Genomic DNA, 24,409 nt, shown 5'->3' with positions numbered 1-24,409 from the left:
TGCATCAATCATATTTCACATGTAATACACTCATGCTCATAAATTAAGGATAATTGCAGAATGTGGTGGCACACAACGTGGCACTACACAAACCTGGCGCTAATAACCTAGGCACATAGGGAACACAAACGACACTGATCTGTACGGCCACGGTATTGGTGATTAGTTGAGAAAACCGTCCCGTTTCCTGCGCATGTATCCCGACATCAATGTGAGATATGATTACCATGCACACGTACACAGGCCGTATAACGGCTTGGCATACTCTGTATCAGGTGGTCGAGCAGCTGCTGGGGTATAGCCTCCCATTCTTGCACCAGTGCCTGTCGTAGCTGAAGTGGCGTAGGAGTTTGAAGACGTGCAGCGATACGTCGACCGAAAGCATCCCAGATGGATCGATGGGGTTTAGGTTTGGAGAACAGGCAGGCCGCTCCATACGCCTGATATCTTCTGTTTCAAGTACTCCTCCCCGATGGCAGCTCGTTGGGGCCGTACGTTATCATACACCTGGAGAAAGGTGGGACCCACTGCACCCCTGAAAAGGCCGACATATTGGTGCAAAACGACGTCCCGATGCACCTGACCTGTTACAGTTCCTCTGTCAAAGACATGCAGGAGTGTACGTGCACCAATCATAATCCCACCCCTCACCATCAAACCAAGACTTCCATACAGGTTCGATTCAAGGACATTAAGGGGTTGGTATCTGGTTCCTGGTTCACGTCAAATGAAAACCCAGTGAGAATCACTGTTCAGACTATACCTGGACTCATCCGCGAACATAACCTTGGACCACTGTTCCAATTACCACGTACTGTGTTCTTGACACCAGGCTTTGCGGGCTCTCCTGTGACCAGGGGTCAGTGGAATGCACTTTGCAGGTCTCCGGGCGAATTAACCATGTCCGTTCAGTTTCCTGTAGACTGTGTGTGTGGAGACAACTGTTCCAGTGGCTGCGGTAAGGTCCCGAGCAAGGCTACCTGCAGTACTCCGTGGCCGTCTGCGGGCACTGATGGTGCGATATCGGTCTTCTTGTGGTGTTGTACACTGTGGACGTACCGTACTGTAGCCCCTGGACACGTTTTCTGTCTGCTGGAATCGTTGCCACAATCGTGAAATCACACTTTGTGGCACATGGAGGGCCGTGCTACGACCAGCCTCCAGTCGCCCTAGTATTCTACCCCTCATAACGTCATCAATATGTGTTCTTTGAGTCATTTTCAAGCCACAGTCACCATTAGCACGTCTGATAACGTCTGCACGCTTACTCTCTGCACAGTACTCTGACATGCAGCAACACACTGCAGCAACACACTTCTGCGTATGTGCTCTGCTGCCAGCGGCACCGTGCGACGACCTCAGGTCGACTGCACCGCATGGTCATACCACGAGGTGATTTAAAACCACAAACCGCCCACCAGAACGTTGTTTCACCATGTATCAACATTATCCTTAATTTATGAGCATGAGTGTACTTTGGAAAGTATAGAGCTTAGAGAATGAACGAATTATGTATAGTAGCGCTGTGATGAGTAGCTGAACATCAGCAACCATGTTGCATAGTATCCGCGAAGCACTTGGCACTTGACTCTGGCCGCAGAAACTCTTGTGGTACAAAATGCGCAGGTACTCACCCGTCACTTCCTCAAAGGTGCCAGCTGTTCCTCCGTAAATGTCGGGGAGCATATCCTTACTGAAATGTTTCAGCAGCGTTTCCAGCTTCGAGTGAATCACAACCTGCAAATCATATTCATCAAAATAGAGACATTCAGTACGCTAGACATCGATGTATAATTACTGTGGAGGTGAATTTGTCCAATTAGGACGCATTCACAGTAAAAAAAAGGTAGGAGTTGAGAAAAAAAACTGTCTGAACATACAAAGTTTTTGAGACTTTTCAGCCTACGCAAAAGAGTAAATTTTAGTGGTACAATGTTGTACCCAGACGCTCTGCTCCACTTAAGAAAAAGCCACGAAATATGAAATCAGCTGAACGGCTTGAAATTTGTGACACCTATAACATGTTAAAAGTTTTTTATATAATGAAATAGTCCCAACTGCATAAAGCTGTTTATTTATTTACTGCTGACCAGTTTCGGTCACCGTTCTGGTCATCATCAGACATCCACTCTGTGAAGAGAGTAACATGAATATACTTAGAGGAAACTAAACTACAAGCACAAAATGAAACACGGTACATCGAAAAATTCTTATAACAAAAAATTGCCCATGGGTGTCTGCTGAAGCTGGCGATATACAGGCGCCACTCTAGGAGGAATATAACCAGTGCGACCAGAACAGCGGTCCAAACCGGTTATTAGTAAATAAGTAAACATTTCTATACAGTTGGGGCCGTTTCACTATATAAAAATTTTTAACATAACCACTGACTTTTCAAATGAAAAAAAATAAAATGTTTCAAAAAAATGTACTTGATGAAAGTACCTTGGTCGGACCTCGAGACGTCAGGTGGCTGAAGAGATTGTGAACAAGAAAGTGCTGAGTACATGTGAGACATGGGAAGTGCAGTCCTTAAGTTAAACACCAGTCAGCTGCGCTTTAGTTATACACTTCTCTCATGGCTGACCATAAACGTTTTGGCAATACATTTATGTGGCATGAATACAAATATCTCGCTTTCCAGCGACTCTTTATACACCATTTCTCCGAAAACGTTTCCCTCTGGTTTCCTAAAGTTACTCTTTGACTTTGTGACGGGTTGTTTGTAAACAGTGTACTATATGAAAGTTGTCGTTGTCGAGTTATTTAATATTTAGAGCTTCATTTTTCGCAGTGAAAATGCCTACAGCTAGAGCAAAAGTGTTTTAAGAGCTTGTGAACTGGCAAAAGAAAAAAAATGATGATTCATAACCAAAGCATAGCAGTTCTTCATCATCACAGTTGGAAAACGTAAGTTGATTTGCCGAACGAACTTACTCCAAATGAAAACAGTGCTTCTCATAAAAAACTAATAGGTTTGGAAGACATATAATTTATTTGATAAAGGGAAAGAAGTATTTGAACTCATTGATACGAGTATATTGTGCGAAGCTCTTGAAAAAAGTGTGTGCTGCAAAAAATGTCAAGGAAAAGTTTCTCTGAAAGTAGAATGCCATGTTGGCTTGGTTGCCCAGTTTAATTTAATATGCAGTGTTTATAAGTACAGCTGTAAGTTTCCAAGTTTTGTTTCAGTAACTGTAAATAATGGATACAAAAAAACTGAACTTTATAGTGTATATAGTAGATTAGTTTATGGATTGCGAGGAATTGGTAAGGGCAAAGCAGCTGGTTATATGCTATGTGGTGTTCTAAATCTTCCAAGTGTACCTTCAAAGTTTGATGCCTACAACTATGTACTAGGGTCTGCAGTTGAAGAAGTAGCACAGAAGTCAGTGCAGGTAGCTATGGAAGAAGTAGTGAAAGAAAATAATGGCAGTCGTGACCTCACAGTAGCTTTTGATGGCACGTGGCAAAAAAGGAGTCACACCTCCAACAATGGTGTTGTAACAGCAACTAATGTTAACACTGGCAAGGTTATTGATGTTGCAATAATGTCTAAATACTGTAGATGCATAGACAGGCTTAAAAATGAACATAGTGATGACTGTGTTGCTAATTATTATGGTAGTAGTGGTGGCATGGAGGTTGCCAGGGTGAAAAAAAAAATTTCATCGCTCTTCAGAGTGGTATAATTTTCGCTATGTCAGGTATCTGGGAGATGGTGACTAAGCATTCAAAGAAGTTTCGGAAAGAAAACCGTATGGGAACAGAGTAAATATAAGCGAACTTGAATGTATAGGACATGTGCAGAAGAGAATGTGTGCCAGGCTGAGAAGATTAAAATCAGTAATGAAAGGGAAAAAAACTAGGTGATGGGAAAACCTTGCATGGTAAAGGAAGATTGACTGATCCCATAATAGACCACATTCAGAATTGCTATGGCCTTGCAATCAGGTAAAATACAGACAATCTTGAAGAAATGAGGAAAACTATATGGGCTTTGTATTTCCACACCACTTCCACAGATGAGCATCCAGAACATAGTTTGTGCCCCAAAGGTGAAAAGAGCTGGTGTAAATACAATAGGTGACTAACATCTGGAGAGAAATACAATCACCACTACAGTCTACCATTAGCCATCATGGAAGAAAGAAAGCCCATTTTGAGACATCTGGCTGACAGAAGTCTTCTGATGAAATGCCTTCATGGAAAAACGCAGAACCTCAAAGAGTGCTTGAATAGTGTGATATGGCCTAGTCTCCCAAAAACAGTGTTTGTCGGAATTAATACACTACGTTTTTGGTGTGTATAATGCTGTGTGCAACCTTCAATCTTGTGAATATAACTAAATGCCAGGTCCTCCAAAAGCTGGGTTTGCGTGTTGGTTCCCGCACAGTACGTGCTATGTTGACTTTAGATCAGCACAGATTAAGGCATGCTGACAATATAATCAAAACATTAGTGAAAAAAGCAAGAGAGATGCAGAGGGATGCCAAAAGAAATTGCAGATAATTATGAAGACTGTGAAGAGGGTATTAACTATGGATCAGGAATACTTTAATCTTCTTTCTCCGTTTCCCATAAGTTTGCTTTTTACTTCTTCTAGGAACATTATCTCAGGTACTGGTGAATCTAGAAGTCTGATATTTTCATGACAGTCATATGGATTTCTTTTACACACTGAAACAACGATTTTTTAATTACTAGATTTACAAAAGACTTAAGTGTGATATAGTAGTAAAAAGTGATGAAAAAATTTACTCAAAAGTAAATGTAAAATATCTCTCTAAGAAAATACTTTGACAATAAACTATTGTTTCAGTGTTGTTATATCTATGCACATACAGTAAAAATTTTATCTCTCTGACTCCAGTAGTTTGTGAGAAAATGTTCCCTGTAGCAGGCATATTTTAATATTGCAGGGATAGGCGATTCCGAATCCCCTTAAAGAAAACACGTTTTTTGTTGACAGATCTGAAAATAAGTATCTTTTATGCATGAACCCGAGGGTACCACATTTAAGATCACAAACAGAAACGTTAATAATGAAATCTAGAGAGGAGAGGAGAGGAGAGGAGAGGAGAGGAGAGGAGAGGAGAGGAGAGGAGAGGAGAGGAGAGGAGAGGAGAGGAGAGGAGAGGAGAGGAGAGGAGAGGAGAGGAGAGGAGAGGAGAGGAGAGGAGAGGAGAGGAGAGGAGAGGAGAGGAGAGGAGAGGAGAGGAGAGGAGAGGAGAGGAGAGGAGAGGAGAGGAGAGGAGAGGAGAGGAGAGGAGAGGAGAGGAGAGGAGAGGAGAGGAGAGGAGAGGAGAGGAGAGGAGAGGAGAGGAGAGGAGAGGAGAGGAGAGGAGAGGAGAGGAGAGGAGAGGAGAGGAGAGGAGAGGAGAGGAGAGGAGAGGAGAGGAGAGGAGAGGAGAGGAGAGGAGAGGAGAGGAGAGGAGAGGAGAGGAGAGGAGAGGAGAGGAGAGGAGAGGAGAGGAGAGGAGAGGAGAGGAGAGGAGAGGAGAGGAGAGGAGAGGAGAGGAGAGGAGAGGAGAGGAGAGGAGAGGAGAGGAGAGGAGAGGAGAGGAGAGGAGAGGAGAGGAGAGGAGAGGAGAGGAGAGGAGAGGAGAGGAGAGGAGAGGAGAGGAGAGGAGAGGAGAGGAGAGGAGAGGAGAGGAGAGGAGAGGAGAGGAGAGGAGAGGAGAGGAGAGGAGAGGAGAGGAGAGGAGAGGAGAGGAGAGGAGAGGAGAGGAGAGGAGAGGAGAGGAGAGGAGAGGAGAGGAGAGGAGAGGAGAGGAGAGGAGAGGAGAGGAGAGGAGAGGAGAGGAGAGGAGAGGAGAGGAGAGGAGAGGAGAGGAGAGGAGAGGCTCTGCGAGCAAGATAGACAGTTCTAGCATTTTTAGGAATATTCTGGAACCTGGATATTAAATGTTTTGTTCTAAAAATATCACTCTGCGTGTCAGTATTGGCTCTGGCTCTGAGCACTATGGAACTTAACATCTGTGGTCATCAGTCCCCTAGAACTTAGAACTACTTAGTCCCCTAGAACTTAGAACTACTTAAACCTAACTAACCTAAGAACATCACACACATCCATGCCCGAGGCAGGATTCGAACCTGCGACCGTAGCAGTCGCGCGGCTCCGGACTGAGCGCTTAGAACTGCTAGACCACCGCGGCCGGCTGTCAGTATTATTTTAGGAACCAATAAAAACTGATAATCCGTCCCTAAAAGAACAAAGCGTTAGAGAATGTTTACACAATCTCGCCTGAAAAAGCAGAGAGATAAGACAGCTTGGGAAACTAAAAGGAAGAAAAAGAAATTCGAAATGTAAAACAATGTGACTATACATTGAGGGGACAAATCATGGGATACCCCCTAATACCGTGTCGGAGCATCTTTTGCCCAGCGTAGCGCAGCAATTGGACGTGACATGGACGCAACAGGCCGTTGGAAGTCCCCTGCAGAAATGCTGAGCCGTACTGCATCTATAGTCGGCCTTAATTGCAAAAGTGTTGCCACTGCAGGATTTTGTGCGTGAACTAACCTCTCAATTATGTCCCATTAAAATTCAACGGAAATCATGTCGGGCGATGTAAGTAGCAAAATCATTTGCTCGGACTGTACAGAAAGTTCTTCAAACCAGTCGCGAACAACTGTGGCCAGTGGCATGGCACATTGTCTTCGACAAAAATTCTATCATTGTTTCGGAACGTGAAGTTCATGAATGGCTACAAATGGTGTCTAAGTAGGCAGACTCACACTTCTACAGTCCATTACCGGATCAGTTGGACAAAAGGACCCAGCCAACACCGTTATGGACCCACCACGAATTTTAGCGTTGAGAGGTGGCATGAGCCCCCCTGTCATATTTCTACCTTACTCTGATTAATTCGATTTTCCTCTCTAATTGCAGGTGGTGAAAAGTTGCTATTCTTTCACACGCGGACTTCCTACACAGTATCTCTCGTCACCCGGGTGGTTCGGTGACAGGCGGGGTCTGCTGATCTCGAAAGGGTTAAGCCAATGGGTGTGAGGGAGTTGACTGGATGCTTTCCAGACGCCGACGTTGTCATAAGGGCGGGAGCGACACGCCCACAGGGGCCTGATGGAGCAGCTGGGCTACAGATTCCGTTACTTCGCAGAAACTTAGTGAAAACACGTTCTGGCAGGCCAACAGTGAGGCGTGGGTATGACTTGCGTTCCCATGCAGTCTCGGCGGGCAAATTCCTGCGTTTTCTGCAAAATCATAACTGTGACTGGCTTGCTCAGGGGATAGCTCCATGACGTAGCAAAATTAGCTCAGGAAATGGCGCCAAGTATCGCCATTTGTGGAATAGTAGTGCGTCGGCAATAGAGTGGCATTTTCCGCCGGTTTTCGAGTTGCTGATTGGAACATTTAACCATGGCCACTGTCGTGGGGGCGGGAATGTTCGGTGTTCGGTTTGTATGGGCGCTCTTGAGAGGGTCGGCTCTCTCCTTTCGGTCGTGGTAGGTTACAAGACTGAGCACTCGTTGCTCTGGACAGTCTGTCTTCCGTTGGCTGTCTAATATACTTTCATTTAATTGTAACTGTTTGACGAAGTTTCGACTTCAACGTAACTTTCCGAGTACAGTTGGCAATTGAGCGTTCTGCGTACAAGCGGCCTATGTTGTCTGTCTTGAGCAGTTTTGGCTAAAGTTGACTGTATCGGAGTTACTGTGTGACTTCGCTTGTTAAAATCAATCACTGTACCATCAGTGCTTGTGTGGTGGGGCTTCTTCGTCTCCCTCAGAGGCGTATTTGTATTGCTAGGAAGTCTATAGTCTGGTACAACCAGACCAGGATAATTTGTTTCGGGCTATACTCGCGACATTATCATCACCACGACGGACGTCGAAGCAGCCAGCCATCGCCTTCGGTACGCCAGATCGTGTCTTTGCAGTTAAGAAGACAACTTGATAATGTATGTCCGCAGCACCGGCAGATTAGGGAATTTTGGTAGGTGATAATCAGAGCTCAGCAGAGCGCGCCTCTTCGTCTTTTCTAACTTTGTTCTGTCTTGGGTGGTCATTGTCTGAGTTCTCACTACTGTAGCAGCAATTAAAGTTGGGTTGACTGGGTGTCTACCTTAAGATTTGAGTCGCAAGGACTTGGCTCCATATACCAATTGTTCATAAATGTCACAATCTAGTTTATGGACGACTTCACCTTCACAGCATTTATTTGAGTATCCAGTTTGATGTATTGTAAATGCTTCATGTGTTTTGTTTATTATTTTGAGTTTAGTCATAATAAATCAAATGGTTATTTTGGACAGAACTTTCATTCTGTTAATCGGTAGAGCAACCCATTCATTTCTCATTACGTTAATGAAACTTTCCGTTATCTAATTAATTTCTATCAAATTAAATTATTGCAGGTGCCAAATTTTTCTCTACTCCACTTGCTCCACTTGCAGGGTCGATTACAGTCAGTTCGCGTTTCTTCTTAATCCATGTGCAACAGCAAAAGTCTGAGTTAGAAAATGTGAGGGGGGGGGGGGGGGAGGGCTTAGAGCATCATTGATTCTAGAAGAATTTAGTGTTAAATACACTGCTAGCCCCGGCACCTCACAGAGTGCCTCGTTGACAAATTGGGTCCATGGCTTCGTGGGGTCTGCGCCACTCTAGAACGCCACCACCAGCTTTTACCTACTGAAATCGGTACTCATCTAACCAGGCCACGTTTTCCAGTAGTCTAGGGTCCAACAGATACATTCACGATCCCATGAGAGGCGTCGCAGGCGATTTCTTGCTGTCAAGTAAAGGCCCTAGGGTCGATTGTCTGCTGCCCTAGTTCATTAACACCAAGTTTGGCCTCACTGTCCTAAAGGGTGCGTCTCACGTTGATTTCTGCGGTAATTTCACGCAGTGTTGCTTGTCTGTGAGCACTGACAATTCGCAAATGCCGCTGCTCTCGGTCGTTAAGTGAAGGCCGTTGGCCACTGTGTTGCACTTGGTGAGAGGTAAGACCTGAAATTTGGTATTCTCGACACTCTCTTGACACTGTGGATCTCGGAATATTGACTTCCCCAAGGATTTCCGAAGTGGAATATCCCTACGTTTCTAGCTCCTATTACATTTCCGCATTCCAATGCTGTTAATTCCCGTCGTGTGGCCATAGTAATGTCGAAAACCTTTTCGAATGAATTACCTGATTACAAATGACAGCCCCGCAAATGCAATGTCCTTTTATACCTACCGTCATCTGTATACGTGCATATCGCTCTGCCATGACTTTAGTTCAAATGTGTGTGAAATCTTATGGGACTTAACTGCTAAAGTCATCAGTCCCTAAGCTCACACACTACTTAACCTAAATTATCCTAAGGACAAACACACACACCCATGCCCGAAGGAGGACTCGAACCTCCGCCGGGACCAGCCGCACAGTCCATGACTGCAGCGCCCCAGACCGCTCGGCTAATGCCACGCGACTGATTTTGGTCACCTCCGTGTATTAAAAAAGAGACATTATGAACAACAGTTGCGATAGGAAAGAATCAATGAAACAATGAACGCTCTTCCCGGGAATCGACGAAATGAAGCACGCAGAAATTGCAGTTACGAGCTACCGGCATTGCGCTGGCTTATTTAGTAACATAAAACGAAACATTTATGTAAAAGTGACCCTTAACTATACCCGGGAGAAACCGAGTACTCGAACTAGTCTGCTATAAAATAATTACCCTCTTTCTGAGCTTGGGCTTCATGAGTGGCAGGAAGAGTCCTGTGATGGCTTCGGAAAAGCTTGGAGTATTCACGAAGTGGATTGCCTTTGGCCTGAAGGGGTACGCGTCCTGAAACAAAGACAGTCACAAAAAGTCATTGATAGTATGTCTACCACTTCTGATGGTGCTGCTTATAGAAATCAGGCTGGAAAGCACCGATCGAAAAAATTTGAACTGAAAGTGAGGTACTACTAAATAATGTCATGATACGTGTAAATCTGAGAAACAAGGTTTTCGGGAGTATGAGCAGCAGTTGTATTTGAAGAATCGGTGTTCACAATAGTTTATCTCCATAAGTAGATTCTACAGGTAGGCGCCCCGCGCATAAAGTGAACCTAAGCATGTTTTGACACAGCCTTAGGCGAAGAATCACACCATTTATTTATTTATATATTTACGCGCCAAGTTCCGTAGGACCAAATTGAGGAGCAAATCTCCAAGGTTATAAAACGTGTCAATACATGAACTTACAACATAAAAGTAATAACAGATAAAAATAAATGTTCATGAACCTGAAAAAAAGTCAGTCCACAAGTTTAAGTAAACGCTATCAGCAATACAATAAGAATCAGCTTAATTTTTCAAGGAACTCCTCCATAGAATAGAAGGAGTGACACATGAGGAAACTCTTCAGTTTCAGTTTGAAAGCGCATGGATTACTGCTAAGATTTTTGAATTCGAGTGGCAGCTTATTGAAAATGGATGTAGCAGTATACCGCACACCTGTTTGCACAAGAGTTGTGGAAGTCCAAACAAAACGGAGGTTTGATTTCTGCCTAGCATTAACCGAGTGAAAGCTGCTTATTGTTGGAAATAAACTAATATTGGTAACAAGAAACGACAATAAGGAATATACATATTGAGAGGCCAATGTCAAAATACCCAAACTCGTGAACAGAGTTCGACAAGAGGTTCGTGAACTCACACCACTTATTGCCCGAACCGCCCGTTTCTGAGCCAAAAATATCCTTCTAGAATCTGAAGAGTTACCCCAAAACATAATACCATACGACATAAGTGATTGAAAATAAGGAAAATAGACTAATTTACGTGTCAAAGTATCACTCACTTTTGATACCGTTCGAATAGTGAAAATGGCAGTATTAAGTCTTTGGACAAGATCCTGAAAGTGGGCTTTCCACGACAGCTTACTATCTATCTGAACACCTAGAAATTTAAACTGTTCTGTTTCACTAATAATATGCCCGTTCTGTGAGATTAAAACGTCAGGTTTTGTTGAATTGTGTGTTAGAAACTGTAAAAACTCAGTCTTACTGTGATTGAATGTTAGTTTATTTTCTACAAGCCATGAACTGAGGTAGCTACAAAATGATTAATGAGTGGAAACCGGTTTAGACACTGAAATACTTCACGTCAGTATTTGACTTTATCTTTAAACTGATTGAAAGTAAGCGTTTAGGTCTTTAACTAACGATGACATAATCAACGTTTTGGGATACTCCGATACTTGGTCTCACATACTCCCACTGTCTTATCTCCAAGGAGATTTGATTCTTCCTCTTTTATTCTCTGCACAAGTGGATCTCACTAAGATTCACAATCCCAGAATTAGAAGTTACTAGATGTCCATCTGAAACAGCAAAGCGGATGTCCAGCTGCCAGTAATAAAAATAGCTACGAGTAGAGACTCTGTGTCATTTATTCATGACATTCTTGCAACTTTCCTGGGTTGAAACAAAATTATGACATCTTAATCGGCCCCAGAAATACGTGAGGTCCTAATACACTGCCTGAAAAAGAAAGTGAAACTTCCAGAAGACATGTTGGGATGTCGATGTAACTTCGTACACATACATGCCATGGGCCGGTATGTAAATGATTAGAGCTGCAACCAGAGTGCATTAGTGTTCCTCGTGTTTAGTGTTGTTACCAAGGCTGGTAGGGCGTGATCGGCGTCAGATGCTGAGGAATCCCTGTGAAGGAGCAGTGAAGAGAAAAGAAGAGCAGCATGAAGTCTGGTCAGCAAACAGTTAACTGCTGCAGATGTGTATTACTCACGGGCAGCATTCCATGATAGGAGTCCGCCGGCTGAGCGTTACGACAGCGTGAAGCACGCCGTACGCATGCAAGAGCACTTTTGTTTAGATACAGTTGCGCGCACGGAGTTTCCATCTATGACTTTTATTCCCTCATAAATAAACTTGTAGCTGGAACACGTTTCGATTCGGATGGAAAGGCAAAGAGAGGTATGGATTAATATTTTGCACACCTCCCAGGGACAGAAACAGCTCACTGCAAAAAATTGGGCGAAGTACATTGACCACCTGATAAGTCCATTTTCTCCCCAAAGAACACAGTATTTCATTAGCTAACCCAGCTGAATACATCGTGAGTCGTGAATCAACTGTACTACGTCAAGTATCACAGTTACACTCATGTTCATAAAAAAAGCAGAATACATTGAACGACTAGAGATTGGACGTACATGTTCGCAGGACTTGTACGATGGTAATCCCAAAAGTAAAGTCTCCTATTTTTTTTTTTTTTTACAAGAACTTAGATCTGTTTATTTCTACAATGGTTTACATCAGTTTACAGCTTGAACATTTGGCTATTTTTCGGCATAATCAACATTTCTGTCGGTGCATTTTTGTCGACGCTGTGGCAGTTTTTGTATGCCCATGTCATATCAGCTCACCGCCGTGCTGTTCAGAAAGTTATGAACCTTTTCTTTCACTCCGTCGTCGTAGCTGAATCGCTTTCCGTGCAAATGATCTTTTAACCTAGGGAACAGGTGATCGTCACTGGGCTCCAAGTCAGGACTATAGGGTGGGTGGGTGATTATGTTCCACTGAAACTGTTGCAGGAGAGCAACGCTTTGCCGGGCGATGTGTGGGCGAACTTTGTCATGGAGAATGCGTACGCCCTTGCTCAACATTCCTCTTCTCTGGTTCTGAATTGTCCATTTGAGTTTTTTCAGAGTCTCACAGTACCCGTCAGCGTTAATTGTGGTCGCAGCGATTCAGCCCCGAAGACGAGGTGAAAGAAGAGATTCATAACTTTCTGAATAGCATGGCGGCGAGCTGGTATGACATGGGCATAGAGAAACTGCATCGACAAAAATACATCCACAGAAATGGTGATTATGTCGAAAAATAGCTAAATGTTCAAGGTGTAAACTGATGTGAAGCGTTGTAGAAATAAACAGGTCTATGTACTTATTAAAAAATAGTAGGCCTTACTTTTGGCATTACCATCGTACATTAGTATGTTCTGCAGAAATGATTAGTATTTCAGTCAGCTCGGTTCAGCACGTGTCCTGTTGCCTAGCAGGCACAGGGTCCGCCATGGGCCCTGATAACTTGTTTCATGAGTGATGGGATCTACACGTATAAGGCGCAAATGGCGTCCTGTGATTTTGTCATCCATGCTGCATTCACCTGCCCCAAAAGTTCATCTGTGGTGGTTGGCACTGTGTCACAGAGCTGCATGTGTCGTTTCACCATATCCCACACATTTTTCATTGACATCCTCTGACACACAATAAAGCACGTGCTTGTGCAGCAATATGTGGTCTTGAATTTCCTTGCTGAAAAATTGCGTCTGCTGTTTTATGCAGAAAGGGTATGGCTTCGGATCGGGGGATTTTGTTCCCGCATGTCACACTGGTCACAGTGGTTGTACCCAATAGCACCCCGCACCATAAAGCCATGAGTTGGCGCTGTACGTCTTGTGCGAATGCAGTCATTGTAATGCCGATCACCATGTCTGAGGCGAGCCAAAATACGCCCACCATTTTGAAACAAACAAAACCTGGAGTGAGATTTTCACTCTGCAGCGGACTGTGCGCTGATGAAACTTCCTGGCAGATTAAAACTATGTGCCGGACCGAGACTCGAACTCATATCAGCGCACACTCTGCTGCAGAGTGAAAATCTCATTCTGAAAACATCTCCCAGGCTGTGGCTAAGCCATGTGTCCGCAATATCCTTTCTTTCAGGAGTGCTAGCTGTGCATGGTTCGCAAGAGAGCATCTGTAAAATTTGGAAGGTAGGAGACGAGGTACTGGCAGAAGCAAAGGTGTGAGGACGGGGTGTCAGTCGTGCTTGGGTTGCTCAGATGGTAGAGCACTTGCCAGCGAAAGGCAAAGGTCCCGAGTTCGAGTCTCGGTGCAGCACACTGTTTTAATCTGCCAGGAAGTTTCAAACAGAACCTGGATTCGTCCGAAAACACTGTCTGATGCCATACCTGTCCCCCTGGGACCAATGTCATCCAGCACGTTTCTGCACATTCGTGAAAGGTAGGCGGAGAAGTGGACGACGAACACTTAACCCATGTCGCAGTAATCGGCGACTTACTGTAACCGCTGATAGTGTACGCTGCTAGACTGTTCCACTGTGGTGCCAGAGGAGGATGCAGATCTGTGATCTGCGGCCTTCCGTGAACCATTCTGAACACATTCGTTGCACAGCCCACACGAGCAGCAATTTCGCAAGTGAATGCATCACACTTTCAGGTGCCAATAATGCGCCCTCTTTCAAACTCACTGATTTAGCGGTGCGGTTCGTGCATACGTCTACGAGGCACCCTGCACGTCTGCCCAAGTCACACTGATCCATTAACTTCGGTTTTCTAGTAACAACGAGAGCCGTAGGTACATTTTACCGGTAGTGGTGTTGCGCCGCGATGTCAACATGGGTCAAATACTAAAGATTGCTGCAGAACATACTAATGTACATGTCCTGTGAATATGAATGTCTTAGCTGTAGTCGGTCAAGGTGTTCAGAATTTCTTCTGAACATGGGTGTATTTGTGCAAAGACTCGCCTGAACTGGCGTCTGCCGCACCTGTTATCCAGCCACACTATCAATGATAAGAGTTCCCTTTTTTATTCGAAAAGGCAAATACCAGGTGTCAAGAGAACACCTGCCATGTAGATAGCGCGCACGGACTATAAACACAAGACCATTCTCTTTTAATGCCCATGACAAAGGTTGTTGATTTCGACACTGTACCACTGGGCCACTATGAACGTTTTGCGAAACGGTTTCCACTTCCCAAATGCTTTGCACAAATCTTTATAACTGATAAAAGGGGACAGGAATGGATGTGCTCTTTCATAACATTTACTTCCCCATGTGTACTGCAACAGAAATTCCGTTTTTAATAAGCTTTCAGGAGGAGAAAGGAATAGACAAGAAGGGAAGTTTTAGAAATGTAATGCTACAGAATAATGATGAAAAATGAGTAAGAGAATCGGATGATTAATTAAGAGCTAATAAGTGGAATCGTAGAGAAAAGAAATTTATGACACGCTCATGAATAAATTAGCCTCTGGCTGCAAGAATGGTTTTTAACTTTTTTAACGTCTAAAGCATTTCTGGACTGTCACCCCCATGTTAAGGTGCACCTTCAAAGATACGTCTCATTGATATTAGGTATTTTTTCCGGTATCACCTCAGTGACCGGCAGGTGTCATTTTGGGTGGTGGTGTGGATGTGGCTCTTGCGCGTTTGCTGATAGGTGATGACAGCTACCTGTGACATCGAGAAAATAATACCTAACGTCGGTTACACGTATATTTCAAGGTGCCCCAGAAGATGCAGTTGGCCCTCCCGAAACCAATTAGCCTTTAAAGAAATTAATGACCATCCTTGTAGCCAGAGGCCAGTTTATCCATAATTGTAAATAACGCCACGGTTGCAATCTCCCCATTCCCTACAATGAAAAATCAAGATAAATTTGTAGTACAACTTCACTAGCAGTAGGGGTCGGTTGAGGCGTCAAGGAATAGTTAATTTGGTAGTTGTTAAGGTGGTAAGGATTGTAAGGGCAGACCATGAATGTACTACAGTAAGCTAGCTCAAATGAACGTAGAGAGCAGAAGTTTTGTAGAGAAGATAGACTGGCACCGAGAGCTGCATTGGAACAGTCTTCGGGCCTATGACCACAACAACAACAACAACAACAACGAGAAATATGAGTGGGCAGACAAAGACATGAAGCGCTCTTTTCTTTTGCAACTGACTTCTCCACAGTAGCTTTGAACCTTACGCTGCACCGCGAGTTTAATTCTCTTTTAATAGCTCAGTTGCCTCTACTTGACGCTGTTCACCTCGTGAAGAGTCAGACAGAAGTAACATGGAGCCATCAGAAGGAACGGTAATCAGAATCAGGACAAACCTCAAAACGGTGAAGAGCTTGTCACATTGTGAGAAACAGTTTTTCAGCATTTGAGGTGGGAGATGATTTCTTTCTAGTTGATTGACAACTATGAACAAATATTCTGTGGTGAACGAATTCTATTTTTCGCGCTTTTTAGTCAAACAGCTTGCAAATTCCCTCACACTGAAATACGTCACTATCTCTTTCTTAATATGAAACTGCAGCAGTGACCACAGCATGTTTTCTTCCTGGCAACGTCTGTCTTTCCCTTTAGCTTTGATGGACATCTCACATGTGCTACAGAACGGAAGGAAATGACATGGACTGCGCCGCATTTTGCTACTTGCTATGCAGAACAGCTCAAGAACAGACTAACTCCATAGCTTCCACTGTATGGTGTTCCCCGTCGACAGATCCGACCTGAACGAAGACGTTTATGAAGCTATCAGAGACGTTTGATGTGCTTGTGTGTCATCAGCGATGCACTTACAAAAGTCGTCAGACCTCTGCAAGATAGTTTTCGTTATGTATCCGTTGACCGACATGGTATTGGAAGACAAGAAGTCTTTATAGAGGTCAGTGACCATCACGTTCTTATACAAAAAGTCGTGCTGGATCGCACTTTAATTTTTCATGTAGATTACTCGTTTCGGTATCAGATCAAAAACGTAACTGAGGAATCAGTACCCTGTATCACATCAAATAGCACACATTCCTTTAATGTATAGGAGCACACTAATTTGGCGTGATTATTAATCAAAACGTCCTCGATCCCGGTTGCTTAAATTGTGAATAAAAATCATCAGCAATGGTTGCCGAAGACTTCCGGCATAAGACGTCACCCTCGTTCTGCCAACGGTTTTGTCAAAGAGGACGGAGTGACGGACAGAGAACCAGGGCACTGTCTTCTCCTTGGGGTGGTAAACTATTCCTAAAAGGCGGAAGAATCAGCAATGATAAACGGCCTGAGGATGCAGAAGGAAATGTAAACCACTGCATAAAAGAAAGATACTGTACATCCATCAGATGTATGGCCTGCAACTGAAAAAGTGCCATGATGAACCTTCCATTGGCAAAAGATTGTAGACTAGTCCTCCTTTCGGTTCAGCAGGAAGGGTCTGTCAAGGGGAAGGGGCCATGAGAAAAAAATTGAATAACCGAAGAAAGGAAAGACAAGGTACTCCGGGTCGGCAGGTGAAATGTCAGAAGTTGGAACGCGGCAAGGAAGCTAGAAAATCTGAGAAAGAAAATGTTGAGGTTCACTTTAAATACAGTGGGTGTCAATGAAGTGAAATGGAAAGAAAACAAGCATTTTTGATGAGACGGGTGTATGGTAATATCAATTGCAGCAGAGAATGATATAACGGGAGTAGGATTCTTTATGAACAGGAAGATAGGACAGACAGTGAGTTACTATCAGTAGTTTAGTGGTAAAGTTGTTCTCATCTGAATCGACAGCAAACCAACGCCGACAACAACAGGTCGCATGCCAACGTCGCAATCTGGAGAGATAGAGAAAGTATACGAGGATACTGAACGGATAATTCAGTACGTCAAGGGAGATGGAAATCAAATAGTCATGGCCGATTGCAATGCGGTTGTAGAGGAAGGAGTGGAAGAAAGGTTAGGGAGAATATAGCCTTGGTCTTAGCGTTGAAAGAGAAGAAAGATTAATTGAGTTCTGCAATAAGTTTCAGATGTTGACAGCGAATACTCTGTTGAAGAATCACACGTGGAGAAGGTATACTTGGAAAAGACCGCTAGATACAGGAAGATTTCTGTCAGATTACATCATGGTCAGGGAAATATTCCGAAATAATATGTTGTAAGGCGTACTCTGGGGCAGATATAGATTCATCACAATTTGGTAAAGATGAAGAGTAGACTGACGTTTAAGATACTAGTCAGGAAGAATCAATACGCAAAGAAGTGGGATACGGAAGTGCTAAGGAATGAAGAGATTAAGTTCTCTGAGACTATAGATACTGCTGTAATGAATAGTTCACTAGGCATTTCAATTGAAGAGGAGTCGAAATCTCTATAAAGGACAGTCACAGACGTTGCAGGGAGAAACGTATGTACAAGGAAGGTAAGTGCGAAGAAACCATGGATAACAGAAGAAATAGTTCAATTGATCGACGAAAGAAGCAAAAGCAAAAATGTTCAGGGAAATTCAGGAATACAGAAATTCAAGTCACGTAGGAATGAAATAAATAGGAACAGCAGGGGAACTAAGGCGAAATGGCTGCAGGAAGCATGTAAAGAAATCAAAAAAGAAATGTTTGTTAGGAGGAGTGACTTAACATAATGAAAAGTCAAAAACATCCTTCTGTGAAATTAAAAGCAAGGACTGTAACATTAAATACAGAGGGTAGAGCTGTTGGTGGAAAGAGAACACTGAGGGACTCCATGAAGGGGAGGATTTATCTCACTGCGTCATACAAGAAGAAATAGCAATCGATAGGGAAGAGATAGGTGATCAAATACTGCAATTTAGCAGAGCTTTGGAAGACTTAAAATCAGATACGATGGGAGAGATAGAAAACATTCTATCACAGTATTTAAAATCATTGTGGGAAGTGGCAACTAAAAGGTTGTTCACGTTGGTTTGCAGAAAGTAGAGTATAAGACTCTCGACACACCATTTGACTTCGGAAAAAAATCATCCAAACAATTCCGGCCGGCGCAAACGACAAGTGCGATAATTATGGCACAATCAGCTTAACAGCTCTTGCATCCAAGTTGGTGGCAAAACAATATGCAGAAGAATGGAAAAGAATATTGAGAATGTGATAGACGACGATCAGTTTGGCTTTAGGAAGGATAAAAGCACCAGAGAGGCAGTTCTGACGTTGCGCCTGACAATAGAAGCAAGTCTGAAGAAAAATGTAAGACGTTCGTAGGATCTGTCGACCTAGAAAAAGCGTTCCACAATGCAAAACGTCCTAAGATGTTCTAAACCCTGACAAAAATAGGGGTAATACGCTGTGCCTATGGTATCATCGGCACATATCGACCGCCTTTGAATGCCGCGAGCAACCTTCCAGCGCCTGTACTACAGTGTGGCGCGAGTAGCGCCACTTATGTGTCGGTCGCCTTCTGCCGACTGCCATGAGGGATGGCTGGAGAACGTGGAGAACGGTTCCAATTAGGGAGCGAGACGGAAGAGCGGAGCACCGGACTGCATCAACTTGCTACACGCCGTGTTCCGGACAGAAGATGCCTTCGGTCGGTATCGGCGGCACCGTGGTTAGTACCGATCATTAACATTTTTCAGTTATAGTGAGCTGTGGTGATTGGAATAGTCGTCGACCAGGGATTACAAATTTAATGTATTAAGAATACATAGAAAGAAGGACCCTTTATTGTATGATTGTACGATAGCGGAACAAGCACTGGTAGCAGTTACTTTTGTAAAATATCTGGGAGTTTGCGTGCGGAACGATTTGAAGTGGAATGATCATATAAAATTAATTGTTGGTAAGGCGGGTGCCAGGTTGAGACTCATTGGGAGAGTCCTTAGAAAAGTAGTCCATCAACAAAGGAGGTGGCTTACAAAACACTCGTTCGACCTATACTTGAGTATTGCTCATCAGTGTGGGATCGGTACCAGTTCGGGTTGACAGAGGAGATAGAGAAGATCCAAACAAGAGCGGCGTTATTTGGTAAGCGTGATAGCGTTACGGAGATGTTTAGCAAACTCAAGTGGCAGACTCTGCAAGAGAGGCGCTCTGCATCGCGGTGTAGCTTCCTGTTCAGGTTTCGAGATGGTGCGTTTCTGGATGAGGTTTCGAATATATTGCTTCCCCCTACTTATACCTCCTGAAGAGATCACGAATGTAAAATTAGAGAGGTTCGAGCGCGCACGGAGGCTTTCAGACAGTCGTTCTTCCCGCGAACCATACGCGACTGGAACAGGAAAGGGAGGTAGTGACAGTGGCAGCTAAAGTGCCCTCCGCCATACACCGTTAGGTGGCTTGCGGAGTATAAATGTAGATGTAGATGTAGATCTGAATATCTTGCGTGTTCAATGTGGCTCAGCTGTGGCGTACATTTAACTAAGAGAACTCTGCGATAAGGGGAGTCCGAAAACTTGTCATGCTATTCATATGTACTGTACTCAGACAATTATTTTCATGTTCTTTCCAGAGACAAATTCTCATAGTTGTGTTGTCTTTTGCATTGAGCAAAAATAGATGAATGAGAAACTGCAGTAATTTCGATAGGATGATGGCATGTGCTATATTCACTTCTGGTTGTAAAGTTTTTCTTGGCCAAGGTACCACATTAAATTAAATTAAATGTTTCATTGTAAAGTTTTTTGACATACTATTTTAAATCGCGTTGTTTTTAAAAGTTTGGTTTTAAGAGTATCAGTGGCTTTTACTGGATAGTTAGTTACTATAAAATTATGCTTAGAACTGTTGTATTACTGCTACTCCTCACTCCCAGCCCTATTTAATGCTGTGTTACAACGCAAAATGTACCACAACTAAGGAATAGTAATAGTGGAAGGCCAGTCACGAAGTTCACGGATTAGTGTATGAGACAGGGGTGTAATATTTCGTCCCTGCTGCTCAGTCTGTAGTCAAAAAAGCAAAGGCAGATATAAGAGGAACGTCGAAAAGTGGGATTAAAATACAAGAAGAAATTTCTCACAACGTACGTTTAGAGCACAGAATCGTATAGCAATGAGGCAAGGGCAGTCGGAAAAGCGCAACAGAAGAGAATGGAAGAATTTGAGATGCGGTGCTACAAAAGAACGTTGAAAAAATGGTGGACTGGTACGCTAAGGAATGAGGAGGTTCTCCGCGGAAAGGAATAAATGGAAAACACTGACAATAAAAAGGGACAGGATGATAGGCTATCTGCTAAGACATCAGGGAATAAATTCCATAGTACTAGAGGGAACTGAAGAGCGTAAAAAATGTAGAGGAAGACAGGGATTGAGATACACCCAGCAAAATATTGAGCACTTAGGTTGCAAGTACTACTCTGAGATGAAAAGGCTGGCACACAAGAGGAATTGTTAGCGAACCGCACCAAACAAGTTAGACGACTGGATAAAGTCTGAATGCGGCTGATATCAGTTCGTGCAGTTACCGAGCGATGTGACGCAGTGGGTAGCACACTGAACTCGCATTCGAGAGGACGACGGTTCAAACCCGCGTTCGGCCATCATGATTTAGCTTTTCCGTGATTCCCTTAAATCGCTTCAGGCAAATGCCGAGATGGTTCCTTTGAAAGGGCACGCCCAATTTCCTTCGCTGTCCGGTGGACCGCAGACCTTGCTGTTTGTTTCCCTCCCGCAAACCACCCATCCATCCTTCCCTTTTCTTTGTTCCCCACCCCTCCACCTTCAATTTACGTAACAAAAAAATTTGTAAGAACACATATCTGTGGCTGAGGTGAGCATTGCGAAGTCGACATTTCATCGGAAATGGTGTTTTCAGCAGAAGAAGCATCCAAATTTGGGATTAGGTAAGCACTAAGGACTGCCAACAACCCAAACCCGGAACTTCACTCTGGAGGAACCAAAATACTACAATATTCTTATCCAAGTGCATTCTGAATTACGTGTGACAGTTGTAACAAATTCTACATTGAATGAAGAAGATGAAATTTTAACAACAGTTTTAGAGAACATACTAGAGAAAATGAGAGCAGTCAGTCGAGCTTCTTCATGCATTTAGAAATCCAAAAGCATAAAGCCGACAAAATCGAAACTGCATTTCAAGTCTTACATATAATACCAAAAATACTCACCATGAACATTCTGAAAGAATTTTATACTTCCATAAACATGAAAATTTATCGGCACGAGATATTAAATGAACAGATAGTCTTCAAACATAAATATTACCTAGAAAATTTGACAGGCGTTCTGGAATATGACAACAGGCATAAAATAAACAACCAATAGTTAAACAAACAACTAAATTACCTGCACTTCGAATAATACCGCTGGCTAGCTGTAACTACTTTGTAAACATACAGCATCATTGAGAACTGTCATCTAACTGCCAAATTACTACCCGACTTTATTTGATCATCATAAAAACTGCGACAAGTACTTGGCCAAAGCATTGATCTGTAATACAATATGTACTTCTCGCTCAGGTATACATATACAGTTAGCTCCATATTAAAATATCGAAAAAGTAAATTAAATGTACCAACTGCAATACTCGCAGGTGAACTTGACAAAGGCAGTACCGCCGAAATAGTCCTGCAGTACAAAATATTATAAAAGTAGTAGCAGCTAAATTGGAAGGTTAAATTTCAAATGTTGTATACGAAGTGTTGCATGGTGCATGCCACAACGTAGAAAAAAAGAAAAAAAGTTAAGGAAACCCTTACTCCACACGTGCTCATGGAGTTCAGTATATCTTTATGTTCAGCGTAGGGACCTGTGTGAATGGTTTGATTAGGTCACAGATGTTTCTGATTTTCCTACAGGAAGTACTCGTGGAGGGTGTACCACTAAAGACTCACAGAGAAGTGTCTTTTCAACGCGATTGTGGGCGTTGAAGTATCCGGGGAACACTAGGTCGCGGTGGTCCACATGTGGGCTGAAGATATCACCCGATTCCACAACTTCGACTTTCTTTCGTGGAGACATTACGAAATTCCTGGGTAGGCCGCTAACATCTACAGCTGAGAGCTCTGATAGACTAACCAATCTGAGGGGTGTTCCAGTACCAAATTCAATACGCTATGTCGTACCGACAGCAACATCTACAATTATATCGAAATCGCAATAATATTTGAACAAAAGTATCGATGGGTAAATGAAACAGGCAGAAAGGAACTCAAACGTCTCAAAAATGAGATCGACAGGAAGTGAAAAATAGCTAAGAAGGGATGGCTAGAGGACAAATGTAAGGATGGAGAGGCTTATCTCACTGGGGGTAAGGGAGATACTACCTACAGAAAAATTAAAGAGACCTTTGAAGAAAAGAGAACTGCTTGCATGAATATCAAGAACTCAGATGGAAACCCAGTTCTGAGAAAAGAAGGGAAAGCAGAAAGGTGGAAGGAGTATATAGAGGGTCTATACAAGGGCGATGTAATTGAGGACAATATTATGGAAATGGAAGAGGATGTAGATGAAGATGAAACGGGAGACATGATTCTGCGTGAAGAGTTTGACAGAGCACTGAAAGACCTGAGTCGAGACAACGCCCCCGGAGTAGACAACATTCCATTAGAACTACTGACGGCCTTGGGAGAGCCAGTCCTGACAAAACTCTACCATCTGGTTAGCAAAATGTATGAGGCAGGCGAAATACCCTCAGACTTCAAGAAGGATATAATAATTCCAATCCCAAAGAAAGCAGGTGTTGTCAGATGTGAAAATTACCGAACTATCAGTTTAATAAGTCACGGCTGCAAAATACTAATGCGAATTCTTTACAGAGGAATGGAAAAACTAGTAGAAGCCGACCTCGGGAAAGATCAGTTTGGATTCCGTAGAAACACTGGAAAACGTGAGGCAATACTGACCTTACGACTTATCTTAGAAGAAAGATTAAGGAAAGGCAAAACTATGTTTCTAGCATTTGTAGACTTAGAGAAAGCTTTTGACAATGTTGACTGGAATACTCTCTTTCAAATTCTAAAGGTGGCAAGGGTAAAATACAGGGAGCGAAAGGCTATTTACAATTTCTACAGAAACCAGATGGCAGTTATAAGAGTCGAGAGACATGAAAGGGAAGCAGTGGTTGGGAAGGGAGTGAGACAGGGTTGTAGCCTCTCCCCGATGTTATTCAATCTGTATATTGAGCAAGCGGTGAAGGAAACAAAAGAAAAATTCGGAGTAGGTATTAAAATCCATGGAGAAGAAATAAAACTATGAGGCTCGCCGATGACATTGTAATCCTCTCAGAGACAGCAAAGGACTTGGAAGAGCAGTTGAACGGAATGGACAGTGTCTTGAAAGGAGGATATAAGATGAATGTAAAGATAATGGAATGTTGTCGAGTTTACTCAGGTGACGCTGAGGGAATTAGATCAGGAAATGACAGGCTTAAAGTAGTAAATGAGTTTTGCTATTTGGGGAGCAAAGTAACTGATGATGGTCGAAGTAGAGAGGATATAAAATGTAGACTGGTAATGGCAAGGAAAGTTTTTCTGAAGAAGAGAAATTTGTTAACATCGAGTATAGATTTAAGTGTCAGGGAGTCGTTTCTCAAAGTATTTGTATGGAGTGTAGCCATTTACAGAAGTGAAACATGGATGATAAATAGTTTGGACAAGAAGAGAATAGCAGCTTTTGAAATGTGGTGCTACAGAAGAATGCTGAAGATTAGATGGGTAGATCACATAACTAATGAGGAAGTATTGAATAGAATTGGGGAGAAGAGGAGTTTGTGGAACAACTTGACAAGAAGAAGGGACCGGTTGGTGCGGCATATTCTGAGGCATCAAGGGATCACAAATTTAGAACTGGAGGGCAGCGTGGAGGGTAAAAATCGTAGAGGGAGACCAAGAGATGAATACACTAAGCAGATTCAGAAGGATGTAGGTTGCAGTAAGTACTGGGAGATGAA

General features: G+C 43.2%; 1 protein-coding gene across 1 annotated transcript in view; it reads right to left on the bottom strand.

The window, feature by feature from the left end:
* LOC126284523 (retinol-binding protein pinta-like) overlaps positions 1-24,409 on the bottom strand; it is a 108,955-nt gene that overhangs the window by 12,802 nt on the left and 71,744 nt on the right. Inside the window, exons 5-6 of the mRNA XM_049983516.1 lie at positions 9,690-9,800; positions 1,635-1,737 (exon numbers count right to left, since the gene is read on the bottom strand). Coding sequence (XP_049839473.1) covers positions 1,635-1,737; positions 9,690-9,800 — 214 coding nt within the window. The remainder of the gene's footprint in view (positions 1-1,634; positions 1,738-9,689; positions 9,801-24,409) is intronic.

Source organism: Schistocerca gregaria, chromosome 8 (assembly GCF_023897955.1).
Source record: "Schistocerca gregaria isolate iqSchGreg1 chromosome 8, iqSchGreg1.2, whole genome shotgun sequence".
NCBI lineage: Eukaryota > Metazoa > Arthropoda > Insecta > Orthoptera > Acrididae > Schistocerca > Schistocerca gregaria.
This window is presented reverse-complemented; position numbering and strand designations above follow the sequence as displayed.